The sequence below is a fragment of the Nyctibius grandis genome, chromosome 5 (assembly GCF_013368605.1).
Source record: "Nyctibius grandis isolate bNycGra1 chromosome 5, bNycGra1.pri, whole genome shotgun sequence".
NCBI lineage: Eukaryota > Metazoa > Chordata > Aves > Nyctibiiformes > Nyctibiidae > Nyctibius > Nyctibius grandis.
This window is the reverse complement of record NC_090662.1, coordinates 43437782-43465440: the sequence shown is the minus strand read 5'-3', so window position 1 is coordinate 43465440 and position 27659 is coordinate 43437782. Positions and strand designations below refer to the sequence as shown.

Sequence of the window (27659 nt, the reverse complement as noted above, 5' to 3'; positions counted from 1 at the left end):
TGCCTCACAATTGTAACATCTTCAATTAAAAAAATATTGAGTGTATCCTCTTGGTGCTGTGGAAATATTGCTGCCACTTCAATATGGAAGGAAAATCAGTGACAGAGTTATCTCATCCACTAACGGTACCGATGGCTCTGAAGCAGAACAAATATTTGACTGTTTAAAGAATGGAATTAAATCTGCTTACTGCAATGACCTATTTTGCACCTTCAAATCTATCAGTTGCCTTGGTTTTCTCCTAGCTCCTCCTCTTTTTATCACTTTCCCTTTTCCTTACTGCATTTTCTGTCTCTCCAAGTAGCACATGGACAGGTGGCATCCCTGTCTGCTCCTTTCTGAGCTCAGGAACTGCTCTTAGTGACACACACCAATTTACATGCAATTTGTCACATTCTGTAACTTCTTCCCTCTATCCCCTATTCCAAACCCTGCAAAAGCTAACAGTTTTAGAGCTACTAAATAGTTAAATGTAACAATATTTGCATAAGCTATACTCCACTCAATATAATATACCCAGAGTTAATGCTGTCCTTTTTAAAGTTCAAGAGTGCTGAGATCTTTCTAAATACTGGAGATTTATGAGTGGAAATTTCAAAAGCAACTCAGTGTCATCACTAAGACATGACAAATAAAAAATTCTGAATAATGGCCTTTGAAGGCCCTGCCTTCATTCAGATCACATTTATTCATACGATAACAGATCAAAGCATTTCATACTGCTATGAATTTAAAATCACAGATGTCTTCTCACTATGGCAAGCTGTTTTTCAAATGAGATCCATATTAAATAGTGAAAAACTCACCATGTCCACTTCAGCATTTGGAAGTATACTTTGTTTCAGCAAACAAAATACAAAAAATAAGGCATTTAAGTGAAAGAAAAAGTATCTTACAAAAACTGTGCCTTTCTTAACTCTAGAGAACACAACAGTATTAATAAAATCTTAAAAGACAACTAACACAGTGTTTATTTAGAAGCAGCATAAATCCAAACAATGCATAAAAATCTCAAGTGTTTATTGTGCATATATTCCTTTGCATATATTATAAGTGCATATATTCTTTTTATACTTCTGTGCCTTTCCACAGGAACAGACATGCAGCAGCCACACAATTTGTTCTTTCCAGAAAACTTTACTAGCTTGAAATCTTATCTGTATAATTGGAGAATACAGTGAACTAGTTCCAGTGATAACGTCCAGATTTATATAGACCAGATTTCAAAAGAGTAAACTCAACATGGAAGCTGTTAAAATTTTTGAATATTCCCATAAAAGGTGACATAATACACAATTCAAGTGAATTAAGATACGCAACATACACAAGGCATTCATAAAAAAATCAGATGTTTAATACAAAATACTCACCTATCTCTAAAGATAAAAATAAAAATGTAAGTTAGCAGTGTGGGCCCTACCTTCGAAATGTCGACAGTGACAGGTTATTATGAGGGTATCTCTAAAGTTTAAATACAATCTGTGCTGGCTAAATTACTTTCACCTTTTTTAAAAATTAATGATGGAAGATGGAATCACCTAACATGGGAGCCTGAGCACCAAAAGTTAAATTCCCTTTTTGAAATGGTTTATAAGTGAGACTTTCCCCATTCACTACAAGGATAACCTCTGTAGCTGCTTTGTCTGAGGCCATCATCTCTGAATAGCAACCCCAAACAAAATGGGAAACACTTCTACTGCTGAGAAAGAACAAAAGAGTATAGTTTGGTCAGAATGCTAAACATTATGGAACAACTCCATGCTTACAGAAAAAATGTTCTGTTTCTAAAGAGATGAATGTGAATTCACAACTGTAATCTTTAATTTTAGATAATTTAATAAGTACCACAGTATTGACAATCTTCATAAATATCATTAGTTTGGAGATAAAGATGTCAAAAAAGCACAGACAAATTTATTATTCTTATGGAAAAAATAGTGAATTTTTATTTTAAATTTAGTCTTTTGCTTCAAACATTATGTAGTGGCATCACTTTTGTCAACCCTGTTCTCAAGGAAGAGGTGATAGTATCAGGATACAGAATAGGCAACAAGGCTTACTTCTCTCTTCCCTCTTCTCCACCCACCTCCCCCCCCAAAAACATTTCCGTAAAACCTTACGTACTTTAGATTATGGGGAATACCAGAATTCACCCATTTCACCCATGTTACCACGGCCTACATGAAGTTGCAGTGTACTTTGTATCTGGCTTGGACAACAGCCACAATGCTCCATCACACTGATAGATGTAGTAGACTTCTACTTCCAGCTTCTTGCCCTTCCAGATGCTGGGGACTGGAGAGAACATAGATGCCAACCCTTCAGCTCCGTGAGGATAAATTAAGTGCTTCACCTCACTTGGCAATGTTCTACATCCCTTTCATGAGCAGCAAGAGCATACTGACAAAACCCCTTCCTTGCTCTAAGAGATGCCAATTGCTATATGAAGCTTACAGCCTTACTAAGTTGAGATGGAAAGTCCTTTGGCTCTCTGAAAGTTTCAGATCCTTCTCTTCAAGAAAGTTCAAAGAGAACTTTTCTGAGTCTTTGAGTAAGACTGAACGTAACTGAATCACATGCAGAAAAACTTAAACCATTTCAACGCCTGGGCCAGAAACACCACGACATGCCTGGAAGCACCAAAGCTATGATTATAGAAGAAAAAAGATTTACTGCGTTGTTGTCTAAGATAGGTTTTCCAGATATGTGCTTGGAGTCTTTTGTTTGGTGGTTGACAACCATGCCGATAGTCTGGTCAAAACCTGGGAAAAGATAGACTTCATTTTACAAAGCCAACCAAGCTGAAAAGAAACTTGGTAACCAAGTGTATGCAACTTCCTAAATTTAGTTTACCATTATTGTGTTAAACCTCTGTAAGAAAAGATACCAACAGACTAAACTACATTACAGTTAGTTTAATCTGGGAGCATCAAAGAATAGGATATAAATGCAACAATTTATGTTAGAAGTTACTTCTTTTGAAAAGTTACACTTCTGTCAGGTCTGTTTCTCTCTTTATGTAGTTTCATAGCAAAGAAAGGAATGAAACAAGCTAAATCAGAAGAGGAAAAAGCTATTCCAGGGGCCATGCTCAGGCAAAGGACACTGTTTTGAACAGAAACAACTGATTAGCAACATGTATTTCCTTGTCAAGAAGATGTATTTGTTTTCAAAGGAAAATTATGGAAATAACATTATTACTTGATCCGACAGAAAACAAGCTCCTTACAGCTTGGATTTATGGATTTGTCATTTCTATTTACACAGTAGTTTCAAACTACAAGCAGCTGGATATTTTTCCTAGTACTTAAGCCATTTCTTGCTCTACCTCTGTATTATCAGTACTCTAGCATTGTGTTTCATTAGCTGTTACTGTACACACACCGTTACCCTATGTTTTGTTCAGTTGCATTATTTTATATGCTGATAAAAGCATAAAATTCTAGCACACTTGATTTTAATGCCAACTCACGCTATAGTGAAGTGGGTATGTGCATATGCACACGTTTAGGTTGCAGTCTACAACTACCTAAAGGGAGGTTGTAGTGAAGTGGGAGTCGGCCTCTTCTCCTGGGCAACTAGCGATAGGACAAGAGGACAGAGCCTCAAGCTTCACCAGGGGAGGTTCAGATTGGACATCAGGAAGAATTTCTTTTCAGAAAGGGTTATTAGACATTGGAATGGGCTGCCCAGGGAGGTGGTGGAGTCACCATCTCTGGATGTGTTTAAGAAAAGACTGGACATGGCACTTAGTGCCATGGTCTAGTTGACATGGTGGTGTCAGGGCAATGGTTGGACTCGATGATCCCAGAGGTCTCTTCCAACCTGCTTGATTCTGTGATATGAAGAAACATTCCAAAACAAATCTGTACATTTTACATTAACATTATTTTTCTCTGTAGTTTTGAATATCTGCTAATACTGACAACATGGAAATTTAATTTTGAGCTGCTGCTTTATTAAAAAAAAAAAATTTCAGCACCTCAGACAAAACTTAAAAAAACCCCACACCACAAACCTGCTTGGCAGGTATATAGCTGGTATTACTGTTACCTTTAAACCTAGCTTTGGGTAATGCAAAAGAGCTACAGAAAAATCAAACTTCAAAGCCTGATAGTTTAACTTTTAACACTTGCTATATTTTAGAAAGTCATAAGTTTTCTTGAGAGAAAAACTGGGAATAAACTTTTATAAATATATACCTCAAATGCACATAAAGCATAGATTCAGAGCATAAACAAGCAGGAAAGGTAACGGTCAGTCCTTCCACTAGCTTTGTTATTTACAGAATAGGTATAGCTTCAGACTGACAACGTGGGAAAATCTGAATATAATTCTGCGCAGCTATTCAGACAGAGTTTTACTTAATAAAAGTGTGGGCAGGGAAAGACTTTCTCTTAGAAACAGTGGGTATCAGACTATTACATAAACCCAGTCTAGGAAGATTACCAACAGGAAAAACACTGACAGAAAGGATAAGCAGTGGTAGCATAATGTTTTAAAAAAAAAGACACAATTCTTTATTACCACTGCTGTATTTATTTATTGCTTTTCAAGATGCTGCAGAGATTGGAGTATTTCTTACGAGACCACATTGAATAGAAATTGGAAAAGTGGGTTAAAGTAAGGAGGGACACAAAACCTAACAGTGTGCACCACAGGAGCAGCACTATTTCATCTATACCACAGCATATATATACAACAAAGCATATATGTGTATATAGCATACAGACTGCAGCAGTGCTTATGAATTTGTAAAAGAAATTGTGGAACTTGCATACTGTCCCTGCTGCAGCTAGCAAAGTTGCTGAGCGTGGAAAAATATCTCAAGTGAAGAAGAAATAGATGCTGATAAATGCAGGAATGCCTTAGCTAGGTTTACCACATTCCATTAATGCATCTGCCTCATTAGGAGCATGAAACATTGTCTGAGTGCTTAAGTGTTTCCTCTTTAGTACAGAAATATTATATCTAAAAATTCCTTCACATGGTGAAACACTCCATTATATTTTGGACTTTCCTGGAACTACAAGGAATAGAGCATAAAAACTGCTGGAAAGTCATATCCACAGCATCAACCACAGTTTGCAGTTCTCACTGTGATGATAAAGGACTTGGATCTCTCAGGCAGTTCATCTGCACATTCAAACCTCGACTTCCAACAAATAAGTATACTGGCAACAAAATCTGAGAACTTAAGTTCTCTTTGTAATCCAGCTGCTAAACAGAATAGTGCCAGATACGGTCTTCAAACAATTTTTAAACACATGGTAAGTTTACAGTTTAGTCTAAAGGTTGTCTGTAGTGTTTATTCACAGGCAATGATCCTTAAGGACAATGAGTAAATACTGAAATAATTTAGAATCAGCCAGCCAACAATTTTTTTAAAAATGGACATGATTTTTTTCTTTTAAAGTCAAAGCTAGTTTGTGATAAGCTTAACTTATAGCAAACAGTACTCTATGAAGCGGTAAATAAAACAGAACACAAAATATTGTGCACATTTTCCTGGAGCTTTTCTTATTTAATTTTTAAAGCTGAGACTATTGCTAAGCCTTCAAAGTTAGAAAATGGAGCTTCTGCAGTGACAACTTAATCTGAGTGAATGGATAAAATTAAACTGATATTTTCTCTTATTAAATGTTACCATAATTAGATATATAGAAAGGGAGAGGGCAGCAATTGCTTTTTCCAAGGTAACATGTTGGAGATCTCTGGTCTCTTTCAGTCATCAACAAGACAGTAACATAAGATAAACAAATCAAAAAGTGGAAAAGGACCAACTGCCCTTGCTCTTGTTTTCATTATCATGTCCATCACTTTGGTTCCCTTTGTCCTTTGTGTTGCTAATTCTGTATTTTTTCCATTTAAAAATCATGTCCTCAGCCCTTCTGGAAATTCAAGTCCATTTTTAGGTTACATTAGGACAGGGTAAAAAAAAAAAAAAAAAAAAGAAAAAAATAAGAATCTTACCGCTGTATTGCATCGTAGCTCCCAAAAATGAATCAACAATTGATCCCAGTAAGCCAGCTGCTGCACCAAACACAATAATTGGCCACTGCGGAGCAGATATCTCCAGATCAGTCACAAAAATGAGCTGTGTTATGAAGTAGGCTGTACCTACTGCCATGCCTCCAAGCAAACTTGAGAGAAGGCCCACTAAAGTAACTCCTCCATTAGTACCTAAGTCAAACAAAAACAAACCTGATTTAGAAACTTTTTCTTCAAGACTTGGATTTGTTCAAATGTTTTCTATTAAATCAAAACTGTGTTCAAAGTGATCTTTCCCCCTTTTATCCACAAGGCTTTGCTACCACAGCTTTTATTTACAATTCCTATTATGCTGCCGAGAAGCTTAACCTGTACCATTACAGCCTATTACTATTACTTTTCCTGTCTCTAAGGCTAGTTATCTAGAAATATTCACTAGCACTAAATTAAATAAAACCAGATAGCACACCTCTCAATGTCACCTGGTATTTGTCTGCTGTAAGGAGGGGGAGAGAAAAAGATATTTGCTCCAAAAATAGAGCTTTAAATGCGCATGTTATTAAAGAAATACCTCCAGAAGAAGTATATCAAGACATATTTCACCAACACATTTAAAAGAAAGAACCAAATTCATAGAAAGGAAAATGTTTGACAGCTCATTGAATAAAAATCTGAAGAACGCTTATAGAGAAAAAAAAATGCCCATGCATTTAAATCTTAGCCAACAAGATCTAAAACTCAGATCAACGTACCAGCAAGACTCAAAAAAGACACGCTGCTTTCAGGAAGCAACATCATCCAGTGTGTAGACAAGCTTTGACAGACAGAAGGTTCACTTTACCCACCCTTTGTAAGATACTAAGGGAAATGAGCAATTTGGTTAAGGAATGATTTTTTTGTAGTGTCTGTATTCAGTATATATGTTTTTCACTGATTAAAATTTTAATGACTGAAAAATTCAATTGATAACTTGCATTCTTTATATTATTGGCAATATAAACATTTTTTATAGTGCCAGAGACAAGAAGTGACAGCATTCACTAAGAATGATTTTCGCTCCCTGGATGCTATGTTGGTGCATCTCACCAACAAGATGCAGCAGAAACACAATGGAGTATATTCCATTTCAGTGAATGCATTCCTGCTAACATTTTCTAATCCCAGATTTCTGATGTTTGTTTTTCTGGGGCTTTTTTGGAACTTCTCAAGTTGGATGCATAATTCAAAACAGATCAGCAAAATATTAGGAACATGTAGAACAGATAACACCTTACCTACTGGAACCTTTTCCCAGGTTGTTATCAGCCTTGGCTTGCTTTTACTCATAACACTACCAATCTCTGAAGCCCATGTATCACCAGCAGAGCATGCCAAAGCTCCCAAAAGGGATAAGCACATCCATGATGCTGTGTATTGCTTTGAAAAGTCGATAGGAATTTCACCCGGTCCATTTTCTATCATATATAATACAGCCAGCTCAGTAGGAACACCACCGTTACAGAATACTTGCACCCAATTCCTCTGTCCACCTAAAGTGACAAAAACTAAATTTTAGTATTTTCAGGCAAAACACCTTGACAGGCAACAGCATGAGACAAAAGCAAAATACACACACATAAAGTTAAAAAGACACACTTTCAAATCAGAAACTAGATAGCAATTTATTAAATAGAACAGAAGCAAAAGCAAAGTCACTTGCTAATGTTCACAGGAATAAGGGGGGAGGGGAGGCATGACAACACTGTTCCTTACTCTGGATGTTACATCTCATATGACCCTTTGAAAGGAAGAGGAATATGCAGTATTTATTCTCCACAAGGGATCTGAAAGAATTAAAATGCTATGGCTTACCTTCTCTGTATTCTGAATCTATTTTCTTCTTTATATCTTTTTTCCATTTAGTAAGTTTTGAAGAAGTAACAAAAAATACAAACAAAGAAGTGAAGAAACTGTAATTTGCAACTGTAAGGATAAATCCAACCACTAATCCTATGAAGAAGAAAAAAAAGTATATAAAGTTCTTTTGTGTAACAATGTCTGCTTTGCAAAGCAATTAACTATTTTGAATCTCTTGAATATAAAGAGTATCTTTATGATAAACCTAAGACAATCATGCAATAAGAGAATTACTGAAGTACCTAATACCTGTATGAGAATTCCAGTGACATCTTGACTGAAAAAAATGAGTTATCTTTACAATTTTCTCTTAAATTTTATTGCTACTGCTGAAGTGTGAGATTTTTTAAAGACCTTCTCTTGCCACAAATCAGTAATACTGTGCAAAAATAAAAGACAGAGCAATAAAAAAAGCGCCAAAGGATATCTAAGTGAAATTTAAGTACTCTGCCTGAAGAATATGATTATTTGCATAAGAAGCATATGTACAGCTGTGGCTGTGTCTCCATTAGCAAGTTTATATTCAGTTTGGGAATCAAATTCCTCTCCCAAGGTCTCGAAGATAACCTTCCTCTGTATCCTAACAGCTGCTGCCTCTCCCTTCTGTTCTTCATTTGCTGTCCTGGTTTGGCCCAAACCAGGCCAATTAGTCTTAGAGAAACCAAGGTCACTGCTAAATTCCTCACTGCTTACGAGTGAAGAGCCAAAGGGGCTCGCACCTGCAGGGAGGAGCAGACAGGGCAGGTGACCCAAGATTGACCAACAAGGTATTCCATCCCATACACGTCATTCTCACTTTCCTATTTATCACTAACCCACTGCCTCCTGGAGGCGAGGCCCAGGAAGGAGGGGCCCTCCTGTCTTCCACTGATTGGTACCAGCTTTGCTAATTCTCCAGTTAAAAGCCTGCAGGTGTGATGGCAGGGGGAGCTACTGCATTTTCTCCTCTACCTGTGCTGGGGGGAGCAATTCTGCCTGAGGAGGATTTCTAAGCTCTCGATCTTGGTTTTGTATATATTTGTATATATTTGATTATTTCTATTATTCTTATTATACTCTTTTTCATTATTATAGTTTATTAAAACTGTTTTAACTTTCCAACCCATAAGTTTCTCTCCCTTTTCCCTTTTCCCTTTCCCTTCAGGTGGGGGGGGGAGGGTTAACAGAGAGCATCTGCCACAGGTTTAATAGCTGGCCCAGCTTTAAACTGTGACAGATTTATTGGTGCCCAACGTGGGGCTCGAGAGAAGCTCCAACAGGTTGCTCTGATAAATCGCATCCTGGCTCTGGCAGGAGGAAACCCAGAGAGCTCAGCTGAGAGAGTAACAGATTTCTTCCTTTGAGATTTACAAGGGGTTGGAAAGTTAAAACAGATAGTGAAGATGGTGATGTCATTTTTGAATGCTGTGTTATCTCGTCTTTTTATAGAGTTTCTTTCACAATTGAGTATTGCAATGATGCCTTACCTGCTGTGGGCACTGTGTTATTGCTTGCTTCTTATGAATGTTTACATGCAGTTTAGCAGTGGGCGCTGGTCGAAATGTATTGTTTTGGTATGGGGTTTGATACTGATTTATGCTGTGATAAACTGGGCAGTTCCTAGTCCGATCTCTCATCTCTATGACACAATGATGGGCAGCTTTAATCGCGAATCAGTAGCAGCAACTTCATCTGCACACTCCAGGCGTCCTTTAGCTGATTCTGTTAATGATTACACTTCCAGTTTTACTTTGGGAAATAGTACCTTCTCCTTTTCTGCCAAGCTGATTCCACTAGATTTTGCAAAATTAGGATGGTGCTGTCTAGGTGGCATGTTTTTATTTTTGGTTGTCCTGAATGTGTTTCTGATGTGGGATAAGATTAAATATCGGTGCAGGGACAGTTGTAGGTGTTATGCAGCCACCTCAGATCCTACAGCGTGTGCTGCCGCTACAGCCACTAAACCCACTGAAACCTCGGCAGCCTGTACCACAGCTGCTACACCCCCCAAGATGGCCACTGCAGCTACTCAGACTCTCAGCACTCCCAAGACAGCCACTGCATCTACTCAGACTCCAGCATCTATTGAATCTGTACCAATTGCTCCTGTAACCAGGAAGAAATACCAAAAGAAATCAGCTCATGAAGAGAAGGATGATGACTCAGAGCCTTCTAAGGCAGAGCCATCATATGACCCAGGTGAGGGCCCTTCTCAGGCAGAGTTAGGGCCTGACACAGATGGGGGTTTCCTCGATCGTCCTTTTAAAGCAGACCCATCACAGAAGAAAGGTCCTTCTAAAGCAGAACTATCACAAGAGGAGGACTCGGATGTAGAGATAACCTACCACTCCTTATCCCAGAAGGACCTGAGAAATATAAAGAAAGACTTCAGCCGTTATGACGGTGAACCTATTATTACCTGGTTGCTCCGATGCTGGGATAATGGGGCAGACAGCATGCAATTAGATGGCAGAGAAGCCAGACAGTTGGGATCCCTGTCCAGAGATGGTGGTATTGATAAGGCGCTCGCAAGAAAGTCAAACACTATCAGTCTCTGGAGGCGACTCTTGTCAGCTGTAAAGAGCAGGTATCCCTATAAAGATGATGTTATGAGTCACCTGAGCAAATGGATCACTATAGAAAAAGGTATTAACTACCTTAGAGAACTGGCTGTGCAAGAGATCATTTATAGACACCCACGGGACATTGTAGATCCTGATGAAGTGGAATGCAACCGATCCATGTTCCGGAAGGTTGCGAAGAATGCTCCACCGACATATACCCATACATTGTCAATATTAGTCTGGGGAGAAGATGCTATGGCACGACCTAGTGTGGGTGAAATGGCTAACTGTATGCGACAGTATGAAGATAGTATTTCTTCCCCACTGCAGGCCCGTGTCTCGGCTGTGGAAAAACTGACTAAGGAAAACAAGGACTCATTTAAACAACTGTCAGACAAACTGTCCATGATCGAGAATAAACTTGACTCTCTACCTACACAGGCGCGCGTTGCAGCTGTTAGGAGAAAACGCTCTCCTACAGGACCAGCTCAAAGGAAACGGAACACATCACGAGGTATCCTGTGGTTTGCCCTGCGTGGTTATGGGGAGGACATGAGCAGATGGCATGGACAACCTACCAGTACCCTACAGGTACAAGTATGTGAGTTGCAAGCTAAAAGAAATACCAGAGAGAATTTTTCTAGAAGGATGGCTGCTCCAGTTACCAGTGAGCAGGACCCCAGTCAGGGTAGATGGGCCTCAAATTCCTTTTTGCCAAGTGTGAATAGGAGAAATGAAGGTTCAGTCCCTGTGAGCAGCACAAATCCATTTCTTAATTAGGGGGGCCCTGCCTCCAGCCAGGTGGAGAAGAGGGACAACTGAGTTTATTGGACTGTGTGGATTCGATGGCCTGGCACATCGAAACAACCAACAAGCGGATCAGGCTGCTAAAGTGTTCCAAATAGATTTGGACTGGGAAGATAAAGGTGAACTATTTTTAGCTCGGTGGGCTCATGACACTTCAGGTCATCAAGGGAGAGATGCAGCATACAGATGGGCTCGTGACCGAGGGGTGGACTTAACCATGGACTCTATTGCACAGGTTATCCATGATTGTGAAACATGCGCCGCAATTAAGCAAGCCAAACGGTTAAAACCTTTGTGGTATGGGGGGCGGTGGTTGAAATATAAATATGGGGAGGCCTGGCAAATTGACTACATCACACTCCCTCAAACCCGCCAGGGTAAACGCTATGTGCTTACCATGGTGGAGGCGACCACCGGATGGTTGGAAACCCACAATCCTGAACTAAATGAACTTGATGAACTTTTTGCATAAAGATGAATCATAAACTAGTGATATGTGTATATATATTTGAAAATGAAAAGGTAGTGGTGATCTGAGTATGATGTGAATGGTATGGAATAAGGGGTGGAATGTCCTGGTTTGGCCCAAACCAGGCCAGTTAGTCTTAGAGAAACCAAGGTCACTGCTAAATTCCTCACTGCTTACGAGTGAAGAGCTGAAGGGGCTCGCACCTGCAGGGAGAAGCAGACAGGGCAGGTGACCCAAGATTGACCAACAAGGTATTCCATCCCATACACGTCATTCTCACTTTCCTATTTATCACTAACCCACTGCCTCCTGGAGGTGGGGCCCAGGAAGGAGGGGCCCTCCTGTCTTCCACTGATTGGTACCAGCTTTGCTAATTCTCCAGTTAAAAGCCTGCAGGTGTGATGGCAGGGGGAGCTACTGCATTTTCCCCTCTGCCTGTGCTGGGGAGAGCAATTCTGCCTGAGGAGGATTTCTAAGCTCTTGATCTTGGTTTTGTACATATTTGTATATATTTGGTTATTTCTATTATTATTGTTATTATATTCTTTTTCATTATTATAGTTTATTAAAACTGTTTTAACTTTCCAACCCATAAGTCTCTCTCCCTTTTCCCTTTCCCTTTCCCTTCGGGTGTGGGGGGTAGGGTTAACAGAGAGCGTCTGCCACAGGTTTAATAGCCAGCCCAGCTTTAAACCGTGACATTTGCTTTTTCTGTTTCTGATTTTTATGTCATCTTTTTCTTTCTGTAATTTTCTTAAGTATTTGAGCTCCTGGATGTGCTTCTTTTTTATCTCCTCCTCCAGAGGGGAGGTCTAATTCTCACTGCCCACCATGAGATTACAATTCTTCACAACTGAAAGAAAATGGGCTGCACTTAGAGCAAATGCCAATATAAGCTGGCTAGCAGAGCTGTTAAGAGGTAAAAACATAGCAGAAGAGAAAATATGTGTCTTTTTAATTTAGAAAATGCTCCCCTTAACTCAGACATAGAACAAGATTTGCAAAATGGGTGACATGGAAGGAAAGGATTTGAGGTCCCGTTTCTTTCCATTGACCATCAATTCAGACAATGTCACAAGACAAGGGTGAATCATCTCACACGGAAATGTTGCATCAGATTCCAGTGAACACTATTGTACACTATGCTGGGGTTTTTCTTACGTGGTCAAGAAAATCCTTTGTTGAAACAGTCACCTGCTTGAACTGAAGTATAGATTTAATTTTCTTCTTATTTTTAAGAGGCAAAAAATGCCTAGAACTGCTCATATTACAGAAAGGAGAACCACGTTATTTTTACTGGTTTCCTACCAGGCAGGTAGGCTGCTGACATGGCTCAGTTTTATGGTATTTCCTTACCACTGCCTCTGCCATTTCATTATTTCTGTGTGAATCCATCTATATGTTAAACAAAACCATGTGATTTAACTGCATACTGCACTGAAGTTTAAAACAATCTTAGGGGTTTATAGAAACCTAATGACAATATTAATCAAGTTATTACAAACAGCAAAAATTAACTTGACTATTTGAACAGGCATGAGAAGAAAATCACTATGAATTCAAGGTATATATGCTTACATTTATACTTTTGTTAGAACTAGGCAGGAAAGTCTTAAAAGATTATGTACAGTAAAAACCGATCTTAGTTTAGTTTATTAAATGTTTAGCTGAATAGTCTCAGAAAAAAACATACCTCCCAATGCACCACTGTGATCAAGACTCTTCTTCTTAAAACCCTGTACAGAAATCATTAGTGGAACTAAGACTGAAAAGAGCCAGCGCCATGGAGAAATGGGTCGTAAAGTACCTGATAAATCAAATAAAATGGTTACAGATGATCCTTATAAGCCTTTTTAATACCTTTATATCTTAAAAGTAATTATCTTCAAGTATATATTTAAAATCTGATCTTAAAAGAGATTAAACCTTTTTACCCTTTAGAAGAAGAATATTCTTATGAATGGAAGACCAAAATATCCACAATTATGTACTCAATTTTTCTAATCAGCTTTCACAGAAAAGAGAAAATACATTAAATTAACTAAAATTAATTACAAAAAAATAGCAAATGTGTCAAGAAACAAACATGCTGATATTTTCCATTCTAAAAGGGATTTATAAACTCCAAAAATTAACACTCAAAGTGTTAAGACCAGCTGAAACTGATTTGGATAGAATAGATAAGTTCAGATTTTAGGAAAAAATAAACAACTCATACATCCACAGTAAATTATGTAGAATTCAGTTTCAAATATGAATAAGATTAAAACTAAAATTCCAGTTAACAAAACATGTAAAGAGACTGCAAAGCAACTTTAAGTAAATAAATTAGCTTCCTTCATAGATCATGTTATGACTGAGTCTCTGGTAACTATAAGGACAAATCTGAATTTTTTATGATGATGATGATTCTTTTTTGATGAAGTTTCAGAAATATGACAGCAATAAAGGGAATGAACAACACTGTTCATGGTCACTAACGCTTTTTACCATTGTAATGGAAGGAAAATTAGAACAATATATTGGAAGCTTTACCTTGTTTTTCAAGCCATCTCAAATACCATTTTTTTTTTAGGAAAAGTCATTCTTGTTTATCAAAAGCTTTAGCTTGGTAACTTTTGGCTTTGAAAAGCAGGCAACTTTTTTCATCATCTATGTATTCTGAATTATTCCTAGGATGTGCCTAATGTTGTCACTTTGTTGTCTATGCCATCAATTAGAATTTTACATTATGTTAACAGAAGGACTGCTGCTACTTGGCTGACAGAAGACTTCAGAAGTAGTTTCATGTCTATGTGGAGAGAAGACATCGGCATGCATATAAGCTAGCTAATGACTGTGTTTCTATAACTTTAATATTACTATTGTATCCTTTTTATTCTGGTTTGGAAAACTTACATATTCTGTAATATATTTAAGTGCTTAGTTGAGCTACAGCAATACCTGATGTCATCTAATAAAACTAGCAGGAAGTCCTGCAGTTCATACATACATTTATTTTATACACTGATTCTGTCCTTCTGGTCTGTGAACAAATCATCAGTTTAATCACTGCATCACTGATAATTTACACTGATGCGAGAAAGGAAGTTTACATGCTTGGCCTTCTTTTATAGTTTAAAAAAAGAAATATTCCTCTTTTGTTGGTATCCAAAACATTCTGATTGTTTCCACACTATACTTGGTTGAAAATACAAGAAATTCCATACTAGATCAAGCCTCACATCTGTCTGACTCAGAATCCCATCTGGCAGTGGTGAGCTGCACATGCGCAAGGAAAGAGTATAAGGAACAGATACAGACTGATCTTCCCTGTTTTATTGGGCACGTCTATGCTGGCATTTCTAAAATCCCCCATATATTTTTAAATATCCATTTTTAAAACAGTTTTTAAATGTCCAATCCATTTTTAAAAAGTTATAATTTTCATCTCCACAACCACCCACAGAACTGAATTCTGGGTTTAGACACACAGAAAAAGGCCTTTCAAAAAGCCCAGCAACAAAGATCCTGCTGCCTCAAGTTTCACTGGACATCTGCTAAATTTTATGACCAACTGAATAATGATTTCCTAGTCACATCCCTCCTGCTGTTCATGACCTATATAGATGTCCCCTTTCTATGCTAAAATACCTTTACCTGTTTAAGTCCTCTTCAAATGGATGCTGTTACCTGCTCTGATCATCCTTGCTGTCTTCACTGTTCCTTTCTAATTCTCCTACGGGCATTTTGAAATGGGATGACTGCAAGTGCATGCAGTACTCATAGCAGAGAGACAATATGATTTTACAACTTCTATCAATCTATTGATTTTTTGATGGAGTGAAAGGCATTTCATTTCCAAAAAAGATGAGAATATATTAAGTAACCTGGACGGTGTAATTCCCCTCTACCGATTACCTGCCTGTACTGAACCAAGCTACTGACCTCTTCAGACATGCAGTATATTAATTATAGACACCTTTGGTGTAAAATATGGATATTTGCCCTGCTGCTCTCTGTTCTTCTCATAATCTTTTCTTCCGTTACTATCTGATCACCTTTATCCATGGTAATCAAGCTCTGGGGTCCCTCTCTCCACCACAGGAGCGTATCTCCTCAACAGGCAGAATTTACATCCCTCAGGACCTGAGAACACATCCATTATCTCTACAATGGATGTTCTTATGACTTTATTAACCTCAAATTTTTCACCAAAAGGGCTAGTCCTAGAAACATTCAAAGGAAACTAGGAACACTTAAAAAGTTAAGCTTATTTCAGCAAGCCATTGCGTTCCCCAAATCATCATTTTTAATATAGAACAATATACAGTATAAATTTTGTATTTAACGAAAGGTAGCCATGTGACATACAAGTCAGGTGTTATACAGTCTGGTTTCCACCTGAATATTTATCCTCAAGACAGCCTGAAGTTATGTAATGCAGTTCTCCTTGTCCTGTTTGTTTCTACAGAAAATTTGACTTAGCTGAGAGTCACTGCTGATACAGACTTCTCATTCTTTGCTTTGCGTAGTCCCTCTCCACTGCACACGCATGCACACACAGCCTCTTCCCAACTTGGCAGCACAACAGACAACTGCACACCTTGGTCTGGTGCATTCCAGAGACTTACTGAAAAGCAAGATGCATCCATCCATTTCATGTCTTGTAATACACAGTTACTCTCAGATTTTTTCTTCTCTGAGGATTGTCTAGACTAATTATTTTCCACTTCTACATTCTGCTGTTCTCCATGTTATTTTTTCTCAATTCTAGCTAGAACAGGGCAACCAAACAGACTGAGTGACAAGAGAATTTCTTTTTTTTTTTTTTTTTTGCACAACACGTTTGGATGAGAAATTATTTTCTTTGTGGCATGGTATATTCAGCATACACTCAAAACACATATTTAAGCTACGAGATACCCCTCTTTTGCTATGAGCTAATGTGCCCCACATAGTGGGGGAATCCTTTCCACTGATTTTTGTTCTCTGACAGTGCTGCACAGAATTGCCACATTACTCCAGTCTTGCCTCATGATTTCACATGAGTATGGATTTTAAGTTTATGTATTTGCTAAGTGAACAGTACACATGAGTTTTGGGGTGGCAAAATTAAGAAATACAGCTCTGAGCTTCCTCTTTACTTTGTTTACTAGTCAACATAATCTAATCAAACTGAGCTTCCTGTGTTATGGCTATTCAAATATTTGATTGTGGGTTACTGGTTTTCTCACAGAGCTAACAACTGCAATACATTGCACAGTTTAAATCTATTCATTCCTTGCTTTCACATGAAAACAATTCTACGTAATGAAAGATTCTGTATTTGGAAAGTATATTGCTTTTTGGGAACTGAAGAGAAATAAATTATTTCAGGTCTAGTATTAGCACCTATGCAAAAATGGCTCACCTGTTATGCTCCTTGTTATACAGAAAATAAAGCCAACTTAGAACGTTTTGAAGTATTTAACTGGAAATTAGTCAAACTCAAAACTTTTTCCAAGGACTGCTTTTAATTATATTCTTCACTAACGATTTTTAAATTTGAATGCTTAAACCACCATGACAGACTAGTTGAACAGCTCCCAAACAAAAAAAATCTGGTTTTCAAAACTACAAAAGGTTTACATTTATAAACAAAACTAACTGAAGAAAAAAAACAAGTTATTTTCTCATCAAAATATCTACAGTGCCTTCTAAAAAGCTTTTTCTGAGCTTCCAGTTTGTTCCCTTTGCTTAGTCATTCAAGTCACTATGATCTGAATTTAAAGAAGCTTGCAGAACAGGAAAACAATATCCCATTCAGCTGTCATAATTCCACACCATTACATAAAGCACCAATCAGCAACCAGTCTTCTAAGGAGATTATTTATCATCACTGTCCTAAACATACTTGTTTCCTTCTAAAATTCCAGAACTCACTAAAATAAAAGCAGTTAATAAAGGGGCTGTTATTGTCCAGTTAAAAGGTGTTATTTTAATAATAAAACTGACTCAATAAATTACTGTCTTAGCAGTAAGATTTGTACAAACTTTATATTCTATCCCCTCATTTTGACTTTAAATTGGAAGACACAAATTTCACTGCAAAAGATGCCAAAAGTACACCTTATAGAATACTGAAATTGAAAAGTCTGAGAAGAAATGGTTCCTTAATACTACAGTTTAAAAGTCTTCCATCTTTGCAGTCACAAAGACAACAAAGCTATTGATTATATGCTGAACTACACTACTTACTCTGACAGAATTTCACTGCCAGAAAAAGGACACGAAAGCCAGTCTACTAGGTGAAAGTGGTGTGACCGCTTCCTAAAACATCAGCCCTTTCAATTCTTTTGAACTTGAGGAAAGGCTCTCAAAAATGTACTTTAAGCTGATGACTATCTCTGCAAGATTTCTCAAGACAGTTTTTGTTTAAAAAACCCTAAAACTTTTTAAAAGTAAAGCTAATAATTAATGTAGATTTGAGCTAAAACCCACAAAATTATGAGAAGTTATTTATCATATCTGCTATACAAAAATAAAACATCACAAGTCTAGTATTAATTAGGTCTCAATCTCACAGAAGAAAGATTTCACGCAGGCACAGCAGCTTGTCTTGCTGGAAAGCTAAACATTATGGTTTTCAAGAAGAACAGCATCAGCACTATGTAGAGCTTTGCACATATACAGGCTCCCTGATGCAAAGTAGGACAAACATATTTCACAGTAAAACACTTGTCATTGCAAGCACAAAGCTTCACAAGATCAAAACTTCTCTTCTGTGTACTGAAAAGCCCCAATGCCATAGGAGGTATGCAAGGGAGCCTTGCAGGCAAGGGTTGACTCAAAAACTCAAAAGAAAACCACGACTGGCTGTGGATGAAGAGATTTCCAGTGCTGCAGTCTGGTATTACTAATCACAAACCAAGAAGGTTCTTGGTATTCACTTGAGTGTGAGCAGTACCAGAACACAAAAGGGTTATTTTCAGTTGGCCGAGTTAACAAAAAGATTTTTCATCTTTTTAAGGCCATTTTTAAACTGACATTTTTGTATTTCCTTCGGGAAAAAAAAAGAAAGTATTAGTACTAAATTACTACTAAATGTAAGTAGTTAAGGCTAAGATAGAACACATTTATTGGTTTATTAAGGATTCTTTAACACTTCGGTTTTATCAACATTTTCGTCACTGGTACCCAAGCATTACTATGAACTATAAACTGTAAATTAACAAACGCATGTTTGTAGTATTTTTATATTTATGGTTAAGGGCTGTGAATTTAATTGCTTTTACTTGCTCTACTTATTTGTCTCTCCCACTTCACTAAGCCCACTCCTACTATACTCCTGCTTCATTCATCTCCTCAAGCCAAGGTCTTTCCATAGTCCAGGCAAAGGGACAACAAAAGTTGTATGCCTGTCTTGTTCCATAATCATTCTCTACAAAAAGGAGGATTCGTCTGCAGTCTCCTCCTTTGTACCAGTCCCCATCCTGATTCACCTGATATCAGGCCTCTCCACACTACGCTGTCAATTCTCAATCACGTTAGATAGCAAGGACTGGAATACCCTAATTAGAGGCAAAACTCAGAGAGCTATACCTATACAGAGCAGACACACACATTAAGTTGCACGTTTAAATCTACTTGGCTAGCTCTAAAGGACACAAACAAAACCTAGTTGTGAAGCCTCCTTCGGCGTACCTTCTGTGTCTGGCATCTCACTACAAGCCAAAGTGGAAATGTCCAGACAACACAGATGTAATGCTGTACCAGGACTAATACCCCACCCTAAAACCCAAAGCACTGAAAAACACTGAGCAGAGACATCCAACTGCCACTGCAAAAGTCAGCTTATACTGGGGGGATATTTATTCTAGCTTCTTCTGGATTCAGGGTGACACTAGGCAGTTGAGGCTGTTCATACTGCAGCCCTATGCACTCCCAGCAACACTGCAATGACACTGGAGCTCTTCCTGCATGAAATCAGCTGAGGGCTTAAGGGCCGGTCTTTACCTGTCCTGCGAAAGCAGTTAAACTCTTCTAGGCTTGAAGTGATGCTGAAGGTAGTACTGCCACTTTTGCACATTGCTGTAAAAATGGCCCTAGAACCAAAATGATATGCCACAGAAAGTACTAGTGTCCCTGCAACTACACACAACTAACCCACAGCCTACCTGAGCTGCCTGAACAGAACGCAGAGCTGACTGTATGCACCCATGCCAGGGACTCCATGCACACATCCCTCTCTTCTTGTACCATTTCCCCTGTTTCTCTGTCCCTTGACCAAGGAATTCTTCTTGCGTGCCCTGTTCGAAGGCTGCATGTGCGTTCCTAAAACTGTTTTGAAGGCTGGCACACTCCTCCTGTACTGTCACTACTTCCCCTGATAGAGAAAGGCCTCTATCAGCTTGCTCTTTCTTTTCACTTTTTCATTTTTATGTTATTTGGTTTCTTTTAGGGAGATGAATCACAAAGGAAACCAACATTTTAAACTCAACGGGATCCCTGGGCAGATCTGCAAAAGGGTACAGTGGCTCTTAACACCTTCTAAACCATAATCAGCTGCTGTCAGGCCTGAGGCTTTCAGCTCTACTGACGATGGAAGGGGCTGTGCACACCCCTCTTCCACTTCTCCATCTCCAGCCTGCAGGGGCTGGGGGGGAAGGCGGGAGGGCCGCTGGGCTGGCCCCTCGCCATGCCGTGCCGTGCCGTGCCAGCCTCTCCTCAGCCCCCGGCCTTTGGACTCACCGTAGTAAGTACTTGCAGTCATGGACACGATCCAGAAAGCCAGAGAAATACAAATAAGCAAGTTCAGGACGACAATATTCAGCATCATCTTGAGGTACTCTTTGAAGAAATCCTCCTGGTAACAGGACATAGGAAGACTGAAGGAGAACACCTGGCAGGGAAGCACAAGGCGCAGCGCATCAGGGACAGCGCTACTACCTCCTTCTGCTCCTCCTCCTCTTCCTCCTCCCGCCCGACCCGAGCCGCGGCCCGGCCCGGCCCGAGCCGCCCCCGCGGCCGCCTCTCGCCCCCGCCACCTCGGGGCGCTGCCAGGCGACACCACAGCGTTCATGGAGAGACGGCTGCGGCCACCCCCGCCCGCTCGGAGCTGGGCTGGGCTGCGCGGCGCTCGGTGGCTGGAGGCCTCCGCCCTGTGACCCCCGTCTCGCACCGCCCGGCTCTGACACTGACCTGCTCCCCCCGCCCGGCGGCGCCGGCGCCGCCACCATCCCGCCCCGCCTCTGCTCTGCGCATGCTCCGCCGGCCGCCGCGCCAGCCCCCGCGTGCGGCTCCGGCGGCGGGGAGGGGGAGAGGACGCGCCCTGTGGGCCTGGACGCGCTGCGGCCAAACCCGGGCTGTGCCCTCCCCGCCGCAGCGACGCTCCCGTGCCCCGTCCGTCGCGGTGCGCGCGCAGTTTTCGCCTCAGCGGAGACTCTTCCTCTCTCTGGTCCCGGGAAGGGGCCGCGTCCCTCCGCCAGACCGCGGCCCGTCTCTGCAGCTTGGGCTGCCCCGTCCCCTGCCCCTCTGCAAGAAGAGGCGGTTGCTCCGCTGCCGCGGGCGGCTCTTGCAGCTGAGCGGAGGCAGCCGGCCGCCCCAGCGCATGGGGCCATGGCTCCGCCCCGGGCCGCGGCGCTCCCGGGGGGCACCCCGCCTCGATCCGGCCTCTCCCGACGGGCCAGCCAGGCTGAGGCACAGTCCTGCGCGCCCATCACCACTCCACAGGCCTCGGCACAGAGCTCCCCTGCCGCAGCCCTTCGCAACCCCGGGGGGGCTCCCGGGTAGTAGTGCTCAGCGAGGCCGGGGTCTGGCCTTCGCAAACCCCCGGCTGTGAGCGTGCCTCCGCTGCGGCGAGCGGCCGTTCCCGAGCCAGCCACCTCCCCACTGCCGGGCTCACGGGCCCGGGGCCGGCCTGCACGCCAGAGCGTTCAGTGCTTTACGGGGTGGGCTCCAATAACCACAGATAGTGTACGTGCCTAAGGAATAAACACAGGTTAAATATAAATCCAATTTGCAAATAATATTTGTGAAATAAAAACAGAGGAATGACATCACTGTGCAAACTATGAAATCAGTTGATAATTAGTGATACCACGGAGTATCCGGATGAGGTCTGAAACTTGTTGGAACACTGCGAAGTTCATTACCACTGGAAGAAAGAGACTTGAAACATTTCCTAAAGTTAACTCGGGATGACAACAAGCCAAACCTGCCTGGTAGCTTTTCTGCGGGCATGCCAGAATCACTCCCAAAACACTCTACTATAAATGAAGAAGCTAACACGAGTTACTAGGAGGACTCCACCTTTCCTGCTTTCCACACATCAGAGGCTTTGTCAACAAAGCACTGAAAGATGTGAAGCTTCACAACTTTTCAAAAACCCTCCCTTCATTTTGAGGCCTATTAAATAAACAAGACTTTAGGCATGACAGAAGATAATTTTGAAATGGCATTTCAACAATTCAACATTTGTTCAGTGGAAGGTAGACCAAAAACCTTCAAGTTTACAAACACTGGCACAGATGAGTCACCTCATGGACATTAATAACCTCAGGTGCTTGTTTTCATGGACTTGAAGCAGCAGCAGAATAGAATATTTATTTAAGTATTCAGTGAGAGGCAGAGTAATAGGAAAAAGTGAATTAAAAGATCTTTTACGTACAACAGGAGTAGTTTTTAAGCTCGAAAATTAAAGTGAATAATTTTGGTGTAAGAGCTGATAATTTCCCTACTGAATTTAAGACTGTTTCTGGCTCGTTGGCACCCATTCATCTTTTGAGGCACATTCTATTATTTTTCATTCAGCATCTAGAGTAAGTTTCTAACAGGATGTGTACACAGTCCAGGTTGTGGACTATTTTGCAATAGAAACTTTGATACATTTTTGTGTTGCTGTTAAAAAAATATTAAGTTACCACTCAGGGCTTCTTCAGATGTCTAAACTGGTGACTATATATTGCAAAGATTTACAGATACTTGGTTTTAGCTGAAGACAGCAGGCCTATTCCAGAGGTTAAAGTTAACACTTGGGTGTTTACAATGTATTGGCTCAAGGCAATTAAAGCCAAAATTTGGACCAGGTGCCTTAGACAAGGCTGGACAGGCTTTATCTTATTTTCTGTTATATTTATTGGTAATAAAGACTGGGAACACGCAAATTTTATCTGAACTAGAGATCCCCAAAACATTAATACTAATATAGCAGGACTGACTTTGGTATATCTGGTCTTCCTTCTGACCTCCAAAATTTTCGTTAAACCTCCATCTGAGGTCTGGATTTGAAATCTAAAAATCAGGGGCTCAGTAGCTGGTCTGCTTTGTAAGAACAGGACACCTTTCAAAGGATAACACTGATATGACATTGCTTAGATGCTCCTGCCAAAATCTAAGTAACCTAATGTTTCACCCAGAACAAGATCAACTCTACTTAGACTGGTGGCCGAACAAGTAGCTGCTTGTTTAGCTGTAACCAACTCCCATAAATTTATTCGTTCAAGTACACCCTTAACTGCAATAAATTGCTTTCTTTAATTTGTTGCTTACTTCTTGTTTTCCAAACTGTAACAGACTGATACTGGAATTTCTGGTGGAGAAACAAAGGTTCCTGCAGGAATCATACAGCCCTGGTTGATATCTGTGGGACTGTACAACCGTGGAACCACGATTAATGGTAAAACACAAGCTGGTGTGAAGAGGGCGCAGGTTTGCAAAGCGCTGAAGGACGCTTCAGCTTCCTTCATATATTCCATACCTGTGTTAAGTAGCACTTACACTGATTTAGAAAGACATGCCAGACTATGGCACTGGCTTATCCACAGACCTTGCATCTTGGCTTAAGGCCACAGCTGCTGCTGAAGTTTATGTGAGCAAGAAAAGCAAAAGAGAGTACTGCTCTTAACGCCTGGCATGAGAAAGGTGGTTCTGGTCATGAAATCTGTAACAACCATTGCATGAATAATCTTGACTCTGACTCCTCTTTCAGCTCTGAGACTTTGTTTAAATGTGGCTTCATACATCCCTCTTCCAGTGTTTTCAATTATACGAAACCAACAAATTTTCCTGCAGTTGCTCGCTGCACATTAAATGTTACAAGTAGATTAGAAAATGAAAAAGAAAGGAACCCAAAGTTAGACTTCTTTCGAGATTTAGAAGCTGAAAAAAGTAGCCGCGTTTTTGAAAGTAATGTCTACAGCAGTTACTGTCATTGGCCCAAACACTGAAGTCCTTTTTTCTAGATGTTGCCCTTTGTTTTTACTAGGTCCTGCAAAAAAAAAAAAACACAACACTCTAATGGGCAAAAGTTTTGTTTTTTTTTTTTAATATTGTGAATTTAGAATTCACATACTTAAAATGCCATCTTGAATCAGTATTATGCCTATTTAATACATGCAATACATACCTTTCATAAACAATTTTTAGTTATAAAAAACCACATTCCTCATTCATGCTTAATAATATTGATAAGCTTGATAATTAAAAAAATGGTAAGTAACAGTTGCTTGAGACAAATAGACCTGAAAGCTTTTCCCCACACTTTCCCATACAAATACATACTTGAAATAAGAAAAATCTGAGAAGGTTAAATTAAAAAAAAAAGTTAAAATTGTAAGCTGCCCAATATTTAGAAGAAGAGTTTCTTCTTCTTACCTTTTATCTAGATCTATAGGATGCCAAGCACAACCAGCGCAGAGTCTAGAAGTAAAAATAAATATGATTTAATAGAGACAGGAATGCAAGATGATTAAAGGCAGCATGACAAACTGAAGATAATAGCATGTTACTGTACATAGCATGCTTATCACTCTTTTACATTCATTCTTTTCCTAGGAATACATTATATTTAGTAGATTTGCCATAATAGAGCATAAAATGCCCAAATTTTCATGAAGATTTTAGAAGCAGACTTTCTGTTCTGTTTTGCCTTTCTGCCTCTTTTTTTTTTGTATCTCTGAGATAGTACTCTCCATGTCACTGCTTAAAACATTATTCACGTTTGTGAGGGCTCTGTTTTTGTTATGCTATTCTTTTTCCTTAGTGTTATAAAATTAATAGGAAATGCTGATCCAACCATGGAATAATACATTTCACCTCCCTCCATAGTCTTTTTTTTACAGGATAAGAAATACTGTTTGTAGTAGAGGAAAGAAGAAAGAGAAAGGGAGCTGGCTATTGGTTTTTAAAAGCTGAGCATATGAAGTTATTAAAACTGTCTTTGGAGCCAAGTATTGTTTGTCTTATAGTTGATACGACAACGAAGGAAAAAGAACACGCTTGATTATCTTGATTTTTACTACTTTCTTTTTCTTGGTTATTACAGGAGAAAACACCATACTTGGACGTGATTTTTTTTTGTGCTGTATTTTCTTTGTAACACTCCACAAGAATTTATACCTATACATCTATTTACTTAAGGGAATATTCCTTGTTTTTATCAGTTGCCTTTATAGCTTTTGTGCTTGATAGAATGCATTATGAATAATATAGCTTGAAACTTAAATAATAATTTAAATATTTTTTATTCTTCATTGTTAAACTTCTTTTCAATAACCAAAAACTGATTGAAGACAAAATACTGTTAAATACATTAAATTAAAAATCTGTAAACATTGTTAACATTGGACTAAGTACAACTACTTGCAAAGGCCTTGAATAATATTTACACTCATAGAAAAGACAAAATAGTAAGACTGTAAAATTTTGTGCTGATAGTGTCATTAGATAGTCTACAGAAAACAGAAAGAAAAGTGTAATACTGCTAAATATCCATTCTTAAGTAGAGCACACAAAATTAGTAGTCACCTGTGAAAATACCGACCAAATTGCCATCAATCATTTTCATACCACAGGAATTGCTATACAGATGAAGTCATAACATTTTTGAGGCAGTCAAAAATGTCAGTGATTAGCACTATAGGAAAACCATTCATAGCAGGATTTGAATTGTGGACTATAAAGCAACAAATGATGAAGTGTACAGTAAATACCAACTGCCTCACCGAAAAGAACAGAACACAGAACGAAGCTTTAAATATTAAATTTATTAAATATGTGTGGATAGGCTTTAGTTTTGTGTTGATTCAGTTTATCCAAGGACAAGGACAGCAATTAAATTTATTCATAATATCCTAAAATGTTTCAGACTTTTCAGAGTATCCAAAATATTACTTTGCCTTTCACAATTGATTTGGTATTTCACTGGGCATGCTAAATTTTTTAAAAAGTACGTATCAATTTTATTTCAAGTTAAGCATTTTGTACACTTCATGTGCTGTGCAAAACTGAACTTATACCAGATAGAACTGTCATCTTCCTTCCCCATCTGTAACTTCAGAACAAGGAATGTGTTTGAGTACTACTGGAAACAACTGTGAGAAGGTGTGGTATAAAGAAATGCTTCACAAATCTATATCATTTTATTATCCCAGTTTAGCAAACTTCTACAGGCGTCTGGCTCTAAACATATTAGTCCTATTGGTTATGATAAAATGCTTTGCTGAATCAGTTCTATTCCCTATCTTGGTCACTGAAGGTCTGTGAACCTTAACAGAGGATTTTCCTATGCTTTATTTTAGCACATGTCCCTAATGAGTATAACAAATGTTCCCAAACTGACAATGATATTGTGAGATTTTTTTTTATTGTTTGAAAACTTACACCTGATGAGCAGGGATCTACTTATTTCAGTTCCTTTGATTAGATGAAATCAAGTCTATACTGTTTTCTCTTTGAGATTCTGGGATACTTTCAGAGATGGATGTCAATCCCTTCTGTTCTCCCTTTTCCTCAGTTGGACACACTTGATGATGGCGTTACATGCCCAGAGACTGCCTTATGTTGCAAGATAGCTTTCTGATGCAGCAAAAATGCCTTTTTCTAGTGGTGGAAACATTTATTACACAGAACCTACTTTTTTACTGTGTGTTTACTCTGTATTTTTCTACTTTAGCAAGTAATTCAGTGAAATAGGAAAGGATCAATATATTGAAAGTAGTGGGTGTTCAGGCTTCCGATACCTCCAGTATATTTGATCTGGGGAGTTTATTTTGGATGAGACCTGTACATCCCTGTTACACTTGTAATTTGAAACTATCTAAAGGGAAGATAGCCTACAAACCTTTGCGTGGGCCCCTCTGGAAACACCAGCCTCTTCATTCATTTAATTCATGCCAATGGCATTAACATACTAGTGCCCATATTATTATCATTAGTATAAAAAATTGCATATGAAAGCCCTTTTAGTGTTATTATTTGTACCATTTCCAAGTGACACAAGGGCTTGGGCTGTCTGATCTACCTCCCGTGTCCCAGTTTGAACAACACGCACCGCAAGAAAGGCATAGGGAAGAATAGTAGACTTAATCCAGCACCTGCAGCAGCAACGCTAGGAAGACACCATGAACAAAATGGCCTCAAGTCCTCTGGCATGTCCTTTTCACTGAAGAAGCAGTGGAAGACTGTGCTTCCGACAACCTTGCTGCTCCAGCTGCTTTGCCCATGGTTGACTGGAAGTTCATGGGGATGGGAGGTGACTTCAGGCTTGTGGAACTGCATGATCATAATATATGGGATAATCAACAATGGGTGTGAAATTTGCAGATGTGGAGGGGCACCTTTTGAAGGTGTCTCTGGAGCTGGCTCCATTCCTTTTACCATTCTTGCACAATATTTTGTAATCCATACTTGTGTTCAAAAGAGTACCCACTGCTCTGTGGAGTCTTGCAACCCCTAACTTCTACTAATCAGTGGCTAACCAGCTTTGCATAGACCTGTCCACTGTGGGCAAAATAGTGATCGAAGTCTTCAAGGCCATCCGTGAAACACTCTATTTGAATAATGGTTCTGAGTTACACCAGTGAACTTACCCTGTCCTTTGGTCCTTTTGAGTTTCCCAAAAGTGAGAGAGTGTTGAGGGGATCCACGTTACCACCCAGTGCCTAGCCCAAGACACATCCCCCTGAAGTGTTCAGTTCTTTGAGAAGTTATTT

At 39.5% G+C, this 27659-nt stretch overlaps 1 protein-coding gene across 3 annotated transcripts; it reads right to left on the bottom strand.

Moving 5' to 3' along the window:
• Positions 1-968: 968 nt before the first annotated feature.
• TMEM19 (transmembrane protein 19) lies at positions 969-20900 on the bottom strand. 3 transcript variants are annotated; one of them, XM_068400516.1, is made up of 7 exons: positions 20869-20900; positions 20419-20569; positions 13400-13513; positions 7843-7980; positions 7266-7520; positions 5974-6183; positions 969-2762 (listed from the first exon to the last, which is right to left on the bottom strand). In XM_068400516.1, exons 2-7 carry the CDS (start codon positions 20546-20548, stop codon positions 2599-2601), a joined length of 1011 nt encoding a protein of 336 aa, XP_068256617.1. In that variant the 5' UTR covers positions 20549-20569; positions 20869-20900; the 3' UTR covers positions 969-2598. The 3 variants fall into 3 exon arrangements, with proteins under 3 accessions (XP_068256617.1, XP_068256618.1, XP_068256616.1); XM_068400517.1 differs by lacking the exon at positions 20869-20900 and adding an exon at positions 20617-20742 and having other exon boundaries at positions 20419-20533; XM_068400515.1 differs by lacking the exon at positions 20869-20900 and having other exon boundaries at positions 20419-20859.
• Between the last annotated feature and the right edge of the window lie 6759 nt (positions 20901-27659).